Genomic DNA, 13,082 nt, shown 5'->3' on the forward strand with positions numbered 1-13,082 from the left:
TATAAAACTATTAGAAAAAAACACAGGAGTAAATCTTCATGACTGTGGATTAGGCAATGGTTTCTTAGGGATGACATCAAAAGCACAAACAACAAAAGAAAAAAATAGATAAATTGAAAACTTTCGTGCTTCAAAAAAAAACTATCAAGAAAAAGAAAATATAATCCACAGAATGGGAGAAAGTATTTGCAAACATAAACATCTGAAAAGCATCTAGTGTCCAGAATATATAAATAACTCCTTTATTTTTTTGAGACAGAATCTCAGTCTGTCACCCAGGCTGGAGTGCAGTGGCACCATCTCAGCTCACTGCAACCTCCACCTCCCGGGTTCAAGCGATTCTTGTGCCTCAGCCTCCTGAGTAGCTGAGACAACAGCCCACCACCACACCTGGCTAATTTTTGTATTTTTAGTAGAGGCTGGGTTTCATCATGTTGGCTAGGCTGGTCTCGAACTCCTGGCCTCAAGTGATCTGCCCTCCTCGGCCCCCCAAAGTGCTGGGATTACAGGTGTGAGCCACCACCATGCCCGGCCTACTCAGAATATATAAATAATCTTACAACTCAATAATAAAAAGACAAATAACCCAACTTAAAAATTGGTCATTTTTAACACTCTGAAGACATTTCTACAAAGAAGAAGATATAGAAATGGTCAATAAGCACATGAAAAAATGCTCGATATCATTAGCCATCAGGGTAATGCAAATCAAAATCACAATGAGATACCATTTCATATATACTAGAGTGCTTATAAGAAGACAGATAATAACAAGTGGTGACAAGGATGCAGAGAAACTAGAACCCTTATAGACAAGTAGTGGAAATTTAAAGTGGTACAGCTGCTTTGGAAAACAGTCCAGCAGTTCCTCAATGAACACAGAGATATCTTATGATATATATGGTACATAAGAAAAATGAAAACATATATCAATATAAAAACCTGTACACAAATATAGCAATACTGTTCATAATAGCTGAAAAGTGTAAACAACCCCAATTTCCATCAACTGATGAATGACAAATAAAATGTGATATATTTGTATAATGGAATATTATTAAGCAATAAAAAAGAATGGAGTATTGATACATGCTACAATGAGGATAAACCTTGAAAACATCACGTTAAATGGAAGAAGGGTCAGGTGCAGTGGCTCACACCTGTAATCCCAGCACTTTGGCAGGCTAAGGCAGGCAGATCACCTCATGTCAGGAATTCGAGACCAGCCTGGCCAACATGGCCAAACCCCATCTCTACTAAAAATATGAAAATTAGCCAGGCGTGGTGGCGGGCGCCTGTAGTCTCAGCTACTCAGGAGGCTGAGGCAGGAGAATCCCTTGATCCCAGGAGATGGAGGTTGCAGTGAGCCGAGATCACGCCACTGCACTCCAGCCTGGCGACAGAGTGAAACTCCGTCTTAATAATAAATAAATAAATAATAAAATAAATGGAAGAAGCCAGTCACAAAGGATTATATATTATATGGTTCCACTTATGTGAAATGTCCACAGAGAGGCAAATCCGTAGGGACAGAAAGGAAATTAGTGGTTGCCTAGGGCTAGAGGTGTGCGAGTGAAATGGGGATGACTGCTAAAGAGTACAAAATTTCCTTCTGAGGTGATGAAAATGTTCCAAAATTGATTGTGTTAATGGTTGTGTAACTCTGTCAATACAGTAGTCCCCCCATATCCGCAGGGGACACATTCCAAGACCCCTAGTGGATGCCTTAAACCACAGAGAGTTCCGAACCCTAGATAAACTATGTTTTTCCTATACATACACACCTATGATAAAGCTTAATTTCTACATTAGGCACAGTAAGAGGCTCACAGCAATAACTAATAATAAAATAGAACAATTACAACACCACACTATAATAAAAGTTATACAAATGTGGTCTGTCTCTCTCTCTCAAAATATCTTATTGTATTGTACTCACCTTTTCAAGCCTCAAGTTGACCACAGGTAACTAAAACCATAGAAGGAGAAACCTCAGATACACAGGGACTACTGTATACTAAAAACCACTGAACTGTACATTTTAAGGATTGAATTGTATGAGATGTGGATTATATTGCAATAAAGCTGTTATCCAAAAAAAGCCAATTCTAGAGGTTATATACTCTGATTTCATTCATATAATATTTTTGAAACAACAAAATTTTAGAAATGAAGGACAGATTAGTGACTACCAAAAGTTGGGGAGTAGAGGAAGAAAGGGAGGTGAATGTGGTTATAAAAGAGTCCTTAACGGGACTGAACTATTCAGTATTTTGACTGTAGTGGTGAATACACAAACCTACACAGGTGATAAATTGTGCAGAACTACATACACATATACACACACACAAACAAGTACAAGCAAAACCAGAAAAGTCTGAATAAGATCTGTGGTTTGTATCAATGTGAATATCTTGATTGTGATATTATACTATAGCTTTGCAACATGTTACCACTGCAGAAAATAGGGTGACTTGCACAGAGAATCTTTCTGTATTTTTTTTACAACTGCATGTGACTCTACATTTATCTTAGTAAGTCCATTAAAAAAACACACCAAGCCAGGCACGGTGGCTCACGCCTATAATCTTAGCACTTTGGAAGGCCGAGGCGGGTGGATCACCTGAGGTCAGGAGTTTGAGACCAGCCTGGCCAACGTGGTGAAACTCTGTCTCCAGTAAAAATACAAAAATTAGCCGGGCATGGTGGCGCATGCCTGTAATCCCAGCTACTCGGGAGGCTGAGGCGGGAGAATCGCTTGAACCCCGGAGGCGGAGGTTGCAGTGAACCAAGATCGTGCCACTGTGCTCCAGCCTGGGTGACAGAGCAAAACTCTGTCTCAAAAGGAAAAATAATAACAACAACAATACTAAAGTCACAAAAAGAAAAACCTGTTGTGTTCTCAATTTCTCTTCTGATTAAACAAAAAAGACCCTCATCTGGCACAGGTGTACCATCCTCCAACAGCTGCTTTGCCCTTTTTAACAAGGAAGAGCAGACCTCAGCTCAATGCCCAGACAAGAGAAACCAGCTAGAATGTATAATATACTTGCATTTGATGGTATTTAGTTGCTTATTTTATCTAGATGTAGAATTAAGAACACAGATTCTGGAGCCAGCCAGTCAACAGTTCCAATCCCATCTCTGCCACTTACTAGCTGTGTGCTCTTGGGCCAGTCACTTAACATCTCTGTACCTCAGTCACATCTGTAAAATGGGTACAAGAGCACTTACATCGTGGTGGTGTTGTAAGTTTTAAATCTATAAATATGGGTTTGTGTGTGTGTCTACACACAGATATGTTTAAGTGCCTGACACAAAGTAAAGTATTAGCTATCATTATCTTTACCATAACAAGGGTTGAGGAAAAATCACAATGTTTTAGAAAGGTTTACAAGCACAGGCCACGCTACCTCTTGAATGCGCCCCTCCATAGCCCTGGGCCCACCAGGGACTGAGGCCAGGGGTAGCGGCTGCACCCACCTGCGCATTTGGTGCGGCTGATGAGGGGTGGCCCAGGGCGGCCAGTGCCACCGTCTCCGGGACGCGTGAGCAGCACGCTGATCTCATACTCTGTGTCGGGGTCGAGGTGCCACAGCTTGTAGGTCTGCAGGCTGACGGCGTGCACCTCAGCCCAGGGCCCGCGCGCCATGCGGTACTCAATCTCCTTGCGCACGATCGGCCCGTCGCCAGTGATGGAGTTGGTGTTGAGCTGGATGATGAGGTAGGTGGGGCCAGCACGCAGCAGCTGTGGGGGCGCGATGGGAGTTGGGGGCTCTGCGAGGAGATGGGGGAGAGGCGAGGCGGACCGATGCTGCTGTGAGACCCCAGCACCCAACTCTGAGTTCCACCACACCCAAATCCCTCTCCGTCCTCCCAGGGCCTCTCACGCTGCTACCAAGCCCTCAACCAGACCCGCTCTCCTACCCCCACTAAATCCCGGGCCCTAAGGGGCACCTGGCTCCAAAGGCTGACCCCGCCCTCGCCCATCAGCCCACAACCCCTCTCTCAGGCCCCTCCTAATCCCCCAAATCTTCGCCTCCTGGAGCGGACCGCAGGCCAGCTAGGATCAACACAGAAGTCACACAGCCAGAACCCCACCCCTCTTTAGGCGCTCACCTTGACCCTGTCCGTCCCCCTCGACGCCAGCCCCCACCCCTAGATCAGATCTCATCCCGGCTGGGCCACTGCCATTTCCACAGGCCGATCTTCAGATAGCACCCCAGCGACACCCTGCCGGCCCCACCCCCCTACGGCCACGCCCCCGGGCAGAGCCCGCCCCCGCCGCCGGCCCCGCCCCTCGAGGGTGAGCTCCCGGCGCTCCCCGGCGTCCACCAGCTGACCCTTGACGATGAGCTCCGCGAAGTTGGAGACGCCCGCGCCGCGCGGGGCCTGGGACACACAGCGGTACAGGTCCTGCTCGGCGCGGCTCACGGCAGCCAGCGGGAAAGTGGCCAGGAAGCGCCGGTGGCTGATGTGCCGCACGCCCGCCGCCGGCACCAGCGCCCCGCTCTGCCGCTGCAGGGACGAGTGAGGGGGTCAGGGGCGCCTCGGAGCGAGGGGTCCCGGTCTCGCTCTGACCCGGGCCCCATTTAGCCGTCCCTACTACACTGCGCGGACATAGGTTCCTGGAGCCGCGCTCTAACCTGGGGGAATGGGGGACCCAAGAAAGCGCAGAGCAGAGCTAGGGGAGGGCCGGGACGCTGTGCGCGGTGCTGGAATATGAAGCAGGGACTCAGCAACCTGCGGGGAGTCAGGGCCAGAAGCTGCCACCAACGCCCTCCCACCCCGCCCCCAGCCAAGATCACCGCTCCCGCTCACCTGCAAGAGGAAGCGTTCGGCCTCGGCCGCTCTGCCCGCGGCCATGCACTGGAACGACGCGTTCTGGCCCGCGTTGACCTCCACGTCGCCCAGGCGGGAGAAGTGTGGGGCCTTTGCTGCGGGGTTAGAGCTGCATCGTGAGCTGGGCCTGCGCCCCCTGCAGGCAGGAGCCGCGGCCGCCCGCACCCCTTACCCCTGCGCCCCCAGTGGGCTGGGACTCACCGCAGGGGTAGCTGAGAAGCAGGATGTCATCTAGGCCCATGTAGCCCCTGCGGTCTGGGGAGATGAGGGCCTCAAACAGCACCTGGGGGAGGCGGGAGGGCCCCTGTCATACTGATATTCCTCCAGCCTTGCCTGGGGAGGTGCCCACTTTCAGCTCGGCCTCAGCCTCCTCTGCCTCAACTAGCAGAGGTCAGCCCTGCTCAAACTGACCCTCCCTCCCAAGCCAGCTAGTTGGGGGTGGGGTCCCAGCGCCCATAGTGAACAAGGTGGAGGCCAGTTTCCATCCAAATCCTGGACAGTTACCCTCAAGCAGCCAGACAGAGTTTCCAGGTCAGCACTGTTCCAGCTCACCCTTGACCTGGGCCAGAGGCTATTCCTAGGAACAATGACCTCAGATGCTGAACCCAGACTGGCCCCAGACTAACCCCTGGCCTTGACCACAGGTTGCCTCTGATACTGAATGCAGACACATTCTAACTTCAGCCACTCATCTACTCCAACCTCAATTTGACATCCATCTGCCCCACCTCCAGGCACAGGCTGACCGCTGACTGAACCCAGCCCACCTGATATTCATTGGGCCAGAAAGTGCTGACAGCCAGCTCAGCCTGGTGCCACTGACGGCCGTGGGATCCAGTCATATTCCACACAGCACTGCCCAGGGGGCCCCCATTAACGCGCACGTAGACGCCCAGAGTGCCCGGGCTGTGCCCGTCCCGGCTGTACAGGAAGTAGCTGAACTGCACACAGTGGGTATCATTCTCGCTCAGGCTCTGGAAGATGACATGGGCTCGCTGGCCTGGGGCATGCTGGGAAGTGTTGACCATCAGGTAGGAGCCTGGAAAGAGAGGAGGAAGAGGCAGGAGATGAGGAGACCTCAGGGGAGGGCCAGGGCCAGGGGAGCACTGAGGAGGACTCCAGGCATCGGGACCCACCAGGAGTCAGGGATTCTGAGTTCTGGCCCCAGCTCCACCTCCCTGGGTGAGTCCCTAGCATCTGTTTCCCATAGAAGACCTGGAGCAGTAAAAAACACACAACCCTGACTTTGTCAAAACCATTTAAAGGCTGGGCGCGGTGGCTCATGCCTATAATCCCAACACTTTGGGAGGCTGAGGTGGGTGGATCACCTGAAGTCAGCAGTTGGAGACCAGCCTGACCAATATGGTAAAACCCTGTCTCTACTAAAAAAACAAAAATTAGCAGGGTGTGGTAGCATGTGCCTGTAGTCCCAGCTACTCGGGAGGCTGAAACAGGAGAATTGCTTGAACCTGGGAGGCAGAGGTTGCAGTGAGCCAAGATCACGCCACTGCACTCCAGCCTGGGTGACAGAGCAAGACTCGGTCTCAAAAAAAAAAAAAAAAAAAAATTATGGCTCCTTACAATCTACAGGTCACAATGCCCATGCCCAGCCTAACCACAGCTTTCCCCATGTTCTGAGCCATCCCTGGAGGCAGGGGCTAGGTCATTCATCCCTGGAGTCAAGAGCTTGGCACACAACAGGCCCTCAAAGGCCACCCCTTCCAAAGCCCTCCCTCTGCCTCCCACCCTGGCCTTCTCTCCTGCCCCCTGGGTCATTACTAAAGTGCCTGTATGTCTCCCACCAGGCTGTGAGGCCTCAGGACGCAAGCTGAATGAATATGTAGAACAGAGATTGAATGAAAGGATTCCAATTTCCCTTCCAGCCCCCATCCCTGAGTCTAAATTCCTGGGATACAAATCCCCTTGACTTCCAACCTGGAGAAAGGCAGCCTGTCCCTTCCCCAGAGACCCAGGCTGGGTACTGGTGGAGTAGAAGTGGACTAGGCTGGCTCAGGACCTGGCGGGGGGATTTGGGCTTCCCAAAGGGCACCCGAAACCACCCAGCGCTGCCTCCTCCCGGGCTTGGCTGCCAGCCAACACAAGCTCACTCAGATCCCCGCTCCAGGAGGGCTCCCCAGGGACTCTGCTGGAGGCGATCTCATTCATCTCTGTAAGCTAGAATGGGCTCCTGGATCAGTCCCAGCAGGGCAGTAGTAAACTAAAGTCCCCATCCCCACCCAGGAAGGGGCACTTCCCAACCCCCAACACACTCCCTCTTGGCCCACTCATGCTACTTCTCTCTCCTCTCCCTGCGAGCAGCTGTGTGCATCTTTCTCCCTCTTCCAATCTGACACTTTGTTCTTTCCTCCTCCTCCTGCTCCCTCTGCCTCCCCCTCGGCTCACTGCATCCCTCCCCTTCTCTTTCATTTACTCCCTTTGTCCCTGTCGCTCTTCCTTCTCTTCTCTCCATCTCTGAGTGTGAATCTCCCTCCTTTCTTCTCCCTCCACCACCAGCTCCCATTCCTAGAATGTGAGAACCAGGAGGACAAAGACTGTCCATCTGGCTCACCACCACATCCTCAAGACCTAGCACAAGGCTCACACTAATTGCTAAATTCCCCTCTCCCCTTTCTCACTGGGTATGTCTCTGCTTGCACGTGACAAGAGAGGCAGTGTGCACTCAGGGTGGTCAGGACTATAAGAGGTGAATTCCAATCAGCTGCCTTGTACCTGACTGCCAACCATGTATCAGACTGAGGCTGGGCCCTGGGAATATGGAGAGGCCCACACGAGGTCCCTGCCATGGTGGGTACCTTTACAGATTATTTTCAGAGAAGGCAAACTGTGATACCCACTAACACCTGCAGAGGCAGAGATAAGTGCCCCAGGAAGGGCACAGTGTGAGCAAATGCACAGAAGGGGAGGCGGGGCAAGCCATGAGAGTCTGCAGGAGGCACCTGTGCCAGGTCATGAAGGTCTTCTCTCCTAGTGGCTTCAAGTCCTGGCCCCACCACTGAGAATCTTTGCTGCCCCTCCCTGACAACAGATGCAATCTCAGCCATGATGTGAGCTAGGCAGTAAACACCCTGGGCACTAGTGTGATGGGGCAAAGGGAGGGGGCTTCAGGCTGTGGAATTTCGGAATTCACTCGGAAAGCCCATTTGATACCCACACTATCTATGTCCTCTGACACAGCCCTTATCAGTAATAAAGTTGACAATTTGGCCTTTATTTGTCTCATTCTTTTTTAATTCCCAGTTGATTCTGCATCCAGTGAAGAGCAGTACTAGTAATCAGGGCCCCCAAAGACCCTCAACCATAGCAATTAAATAACTGACCCCTGCATGCCGCCCCTGTGCTCTGTACTTTATATGCATCATCTCATGACCCTCTGAAATGGAGTCCTGTTTGCCTCATTTTACAGTGAAGACAATGGAGGCTCAGAGACGTTAAGTGACACTGCTGGTAAAGTGACTGGAGACAGGGTTTGAGCCCAGGTCTTCATGACTCTGGAATGAGTGTTCTAGGGGCCATGATGAAAGCAGGAAGTCAGTACTAGAATCCATATTATTAGTCTCCTGACTCCCAGTCCAGAGCTCAGGATGATAAAGGTGCCCCATCTTGAAATAGGAACAGAGCAAAGTAGAAGTCGAGAAGAATCTGGGACTTCCAGGAGGAAGAGGGCAGAGGAAGGAAGGTTTTACACACATCTAGTCCCAGTGTTACTGCTCTTTCAGCATCTTCAAGTCCTGGAGAGACCAGGATTCAGGGGCTCTTGGGGAGAAAAGAATCTCTGAAGAGAGCCTCTCAAAGATGGAGGATTTAGGAAGAACTGAGAGTGGGAGTGGTTTGGATCCTGAGCTAGGCAGCAAGGGGAGTAATTGGAAGTGAGTTTTAGCTCACAGCCATGAGGGCCTGCACTCATTTTATACACGAAACTAGCTGACATGCACAATTAGACAGTGTCCAGAGAAAGCCACATTCAGTGTCACGTATGTCATTAAAGACACAAATGTAGATGGGGCCCAGATAGGTTAAGTAATGTGCCCAAGGTCACACAGCAGGTGGGTAGAAGTGCCTCTGGAAGGAGAAGAAGGGGTAATGGCAATGGAGAGTAGACTTACCGTGGGGCAGGTCTGCAGGTGCCCGGGTGCCAGGGTGGATTCGCACTTGCTCCCACTGGAAGTCATCGTACTGGGCCTGGCTGTACTCGCAGGGCACTGCTGGGTCACTTGCCTCCTCGAACGTACAGCCAGCTGTGAGAGCAGGGCCTGGTTAGCCCAGGCTAAGGCAGGGCTGCTGGCCAGGAGGGCTGCTGGCCAGGAGGGCTCCTGGAGGGTAGCCCCACTCTCCCTTCTACCCAGGCCCACCTGCCCTCCTCCCTCTCTTCAGGCCCTTCCCCACACTGCTCCCTCCCTCTAGCGAAATTCTCCCTCCTCCACCCTCTCCCTCTACCAAGGTCCCCTCCCAATACCAAGATGTCCCTACACTGCCAACTCCCCCAGTACTTCCCAGGACCCCCCAACCACCACTGGCTCAGTCATCCATCAAAGACCCTCCTCAAAAACTAGTTATCAGGATTGCTATATTATTGGAACTTCACAACAACCCATAAGATCAGGAATAGAATCATCTCCACTTTGTGGATAAGGAAACTGAAACCCCAAAAGGCTAAGTGACTTCATTTGGGTCACACAGGTCACTGGTGATGGAGGTGGGGTTTGAACTGAGATCTCCGGATTGTTACTCAGTGTTCTGTCACCTGCCCCTCTATCTTCCCATAGAGGACAGACAGTGGGCCCTGGGCCTGGCAGGACCATGCATGCCATAATCCAGCCCAATGAGATCTCCTTTAAAAACAACAGTTGCCGCCAATCCACTCAAGCCGGGCACGATGCTAAATGGCGTAAGTACAGAGCCTCGTTCAGGCCACGCATTCTGAGTCAGGCACCACCATTTTTCCTACTTGACAGATGTTGATGGGATTCAGTCATTGCCCAAAGTCGGCCAAATTAGGTCTCTGCCTGCAGGAATGTGACATGCGAAAGCACAGTCATGTGTGGACTAGGCACATGTATGACTAGATGAAGCAACTTCCCATGATTTGCAACCAGTACTAACAGTTTAAATGAGAAAGAGGGGAGGAAGTGAGGATTGAAATACATGTGAGTCCTTTGGTTGGTAATGAGGTCCATATATCTTAGTGAGTTCATCAAAGGCCTGAGCTGGTTGCCTGATAAACCTGAGAACACTATTGGTTCAGAAAGGAATTGCAAGCTTCTCCCTGGCACTCACTCCCAAACCTTAGTGTTTGGAGCCCCATCAGGACCCTGAGGCATCAGAAACCCAGGAAAATGCCCAGGTAAGTGGCGAGGAAGCAAGCGCAAACCATGCCAGACCCTGTCCTGGGTGCCTGCCAGCCACTGGTACTCCTCCCGATTTGACAGATGACGTGACTGAGGTTCTGAGGAGTGAAGGGATTTGTCCACAGCACCACGTGGTGGATCAATGAGTGGGCTTCGGCATCACAGACTTGGGATCGAATCTTGACTGCAATTTGCCAAACCTTGTGACCAGAGGCAGGTGGCTTCTCTTTCTGAGCCTCTGTTTCCCTATCTACACATAGGCTTGTTGAGGATTTGATGTAGTGGCCCACTTAGCACAACGTCTAGCATACTTAAGCACTCAGGAAATAGCAGCTCTTATATGTACCATGCAAGTCTACTAGGGAACAGAGGTGGGATTTGAATCCATGTGGGTCAGATGATGAAGTCCAAGCTTCCCACCAAAAGAGGTTTCGATACCAGAAGGAGCAGACCTGAGCTGCTTCCCAATCTCAAGAAGAAGAGGGAGAGGTATAGATAGTTGTGATATTTACATATATTTGGTTAGTGCAAAAGTAATTGCAGTTTTTGCCATTTTTTTAAAGTAATGGCAAAAACAGCAATTACTTTTGCACAACCTAATACATATTTATTTATATATATAAAACCCTTTGTACAGTCTTATGTTATAATGTTGGACACTTTAGGCCTCAGAAACAGGCCTCAGGAAACAAAATTTCTCTCTGACCTACTCCTGTCCTCCTTTCACCTGTCCAAGGCAGGGCTCTAATCTAATCATGGGTCATTCCAGAGAGGGTCCTGCCCCATACCCTAGAGGAAGGAATGCCACGGAAAGGCCAAGTAAAGTCTAAGCAGACAGGCCTTGCTGGGTTTAGATCAGGTGCTTTATGTGCAATCACATTTGTCCATCATGCTTATGTAAGGAAACCTCCATAAATACCCAAAAGGACAGGGTTCGGAGAGCTTCCAGACAGCTGAACACATGCAGCTTCTTGGAGGGTGGTGGGTCCAGAAAGGGCAAGGAAGCTCCGTGTCCCTTCTCCCATACCTCACCCTATGCATCTCTTCATCTGTATCCTTTGCAATATCCTTTATAATTAACAAGTTAATGTGTTTCCCTGAGTTCTGTGAGCTGCTCCAGCAAATTAATCAAACTCAAAGAAGGGGTCGTGGGAACCCCAACCTGCAGCTGGTCGGCCAGAAGTTCTGGAGGCCCAGACTTGCGACTGGTGTCTGGAGGAGGAGGCAGTCATGGGGACTGAGCCCTCAACCCATGGGATCTGACTCTTGTGCTAGAACTGAATTGGAGGACACCCACCTGGTGTCTGCTACAGAATTAATTGCTTGCTTGGTGGTGGGGAGAAGCCCCCACACATTTGGTCACAGAGGCCTCCTGTGTTGATGACTGCTGCTGTGGTGGTGTGAGGGCAGAGGAAAAACACCATTTGAGAGAGCTTTTCCCAAACAACAGCACCTGGGGAGTGAGTGCTATGTCACAGGCACAGTGCTAGGCATCTTCACACGCAGCAAGCGACTTCACTTTTAGGAGGCTCTACTGTTTCATCTGCAGCTGCAACTCCTCTAGGCGGTGATGCGGATGATGTGAAGTAGCACATGAAAAACATACCCAGGCCAGGCGCGGTGGCTCATACCTGTAATCCCAACACTTTGGGAGGCCGAGGCGGGCAGATCGCCTGAGGTCAGGAGTTCAAGACCAGCCTGGCCAACATGACGAAACCCCATCTCTACTAAAAATAAAAAAATTAGCTGGGTGTGGTGGCGCATGCCTATAGTCCCAGCTACTTGGGAGGCAGAAATAGGAGAATCACTTGAACCCAGCAGGCAGAGGTTGCAGTGAGCTGAGATGGTACCCCTGCACTCCAGCCAGGGTAACAGAGTGTGACTCTGTCTCAAAAAAAAAAAAAAAGAAAGAAAGAAAAAAGAAAAACACACCCAGAAGAGCCAGGCACAAAGGGGCTCCTCACTGCTGGGGGCTCCCAGTCTTCTCCTGAAATGGTGAGATGTGGGTGTGAGGATGGCACCAAGCAGTTGGGATGAAGTAACAGAAGACTCTTTCCAGAGCTGAGGCAGGACCTTGGCTGAGCTCTTTGGCTCTTTGTTTGAAAATCCCTGGTCAGCATCATACCCTATTGCCTGTAGGAGGTGGGTATTAACCCCATCTGTACCTGGAGGGCCTCAGCTTCCCCTGTAGAAAAAGACCCACAGTGCAGCAGAGAGAAAGAACATGGCAAGTACAGAGAGAGAGCATGGTGGTCAGGGAGGGCTTCCTGGAGGAGGAGGCCAGCTGACTTCAGCTTGAGCTGGGCCTGCCCTAAGGCTCTTAGCCAAGGCCTCCTTGAGGTAGAGGGGTTGCCAGAAAGGGAAGCCCAGGATCTAAAGCCCTGGATGGGGTTCAGGCCTTTCCTGTTCCTTCACAAGTAACAAAGCCGCTGCCCTGATGTCTCACTCACCACCCTGGGGAGAGCCTGGGAGTGCCAGCCCCTTGGCTTCCTCTTGTTCATCCTGAGCCAGGCCACACGAACAGCCAGGACTCCCAGACTGACTAACCTGGTCAGAGTGACACCCAGACCACCTGACCTCAGTCACAGGAGCCCCCAGATAGACTGACACCAGTCCTATGATCCCCAGCCAGACTGACCCAAGTTGGTGACCCCCAAATAGGCCGACCTCAGCCAGCCTGGCTCCCAGCTGACTGTCCCTGTTGAAAGTGGCCTCTGCCTCATACAGATGACCCCCAGACTATCTCACTTCGGCCAGAATAACCATCAGACTGACTGACCCCAGACCTGCCCACCCCAGCCACAGTGACCCCTGACCTCTGCCAAATGACCCCTACAACTGACCCTGGCCAGGGTGACCTCCAGGGAGTCACTC

General features: G+C 51.1%; 1 protein-coding gene across 20 annotated transcripts in view; it reads right to left on the bottom strand.

Moving 5' to 3' along the window:
* Nucleotides 1-13,082, bottom strand: part of PTPRU (protein tyrosine phosphatase receptor type U) — a 90,173-nt gene that overhangs the window by 62,265 nt on the left and 14,826 nt on the right. For 16 of the 20 annotated variants that reach the window (XM_019013904.4, XM_055389847.2, XM_004025322.5 and 13 more), the window contains exons 2-7: nt 8,967-9,098; nt 5,610-5,881; nt 5,044-5,125; nt 4,822-4,937; nt 4,344-4,518; nt 3,484-3,777 (exon numbers count right to left, since the gene is read on the bottom strand). In XM_019013904.4, the coding sequence (XP_018869449.2) occupies nt 3,484-3,777; nt 4,344-4,518; nt 4,822-4,937; nt 5,044-5,125; nt 5,610-5,881; nt 8,967-9,098 (1,071 nt within the window). Of the gene's footprint in view, nt 1-3,483; nt 3,778-4,119; nt 4,262-4,343; nt 4,519-4,821; nt 4,938-5,043; nt 5,126-5,609; nt 5,882-8,966; nt 9,099-13,082 lie in introns of those variants that run through there. The other 4 variants (XM_055389899.2, XM_055389902.2, XM_055389895.2 and 1 more) reach the window with 4 other exon arrangements.

This window comes from Gorilla gorilla, chromosome 1 (genome assembly GCF_029281585.2).
Source record: "Gorilla gorilla gorilla isolate KB3781 chromosome 1, NHGRI_mGorGor1-v2.1_pri, whole genome shotgun sequence".
Classification (NCBI taxonomy): Eukaryota; Metazoa; Chordata; class Mammalia; order Primates; family Hominidae; genus Gorilla; species Gorilla gorilla.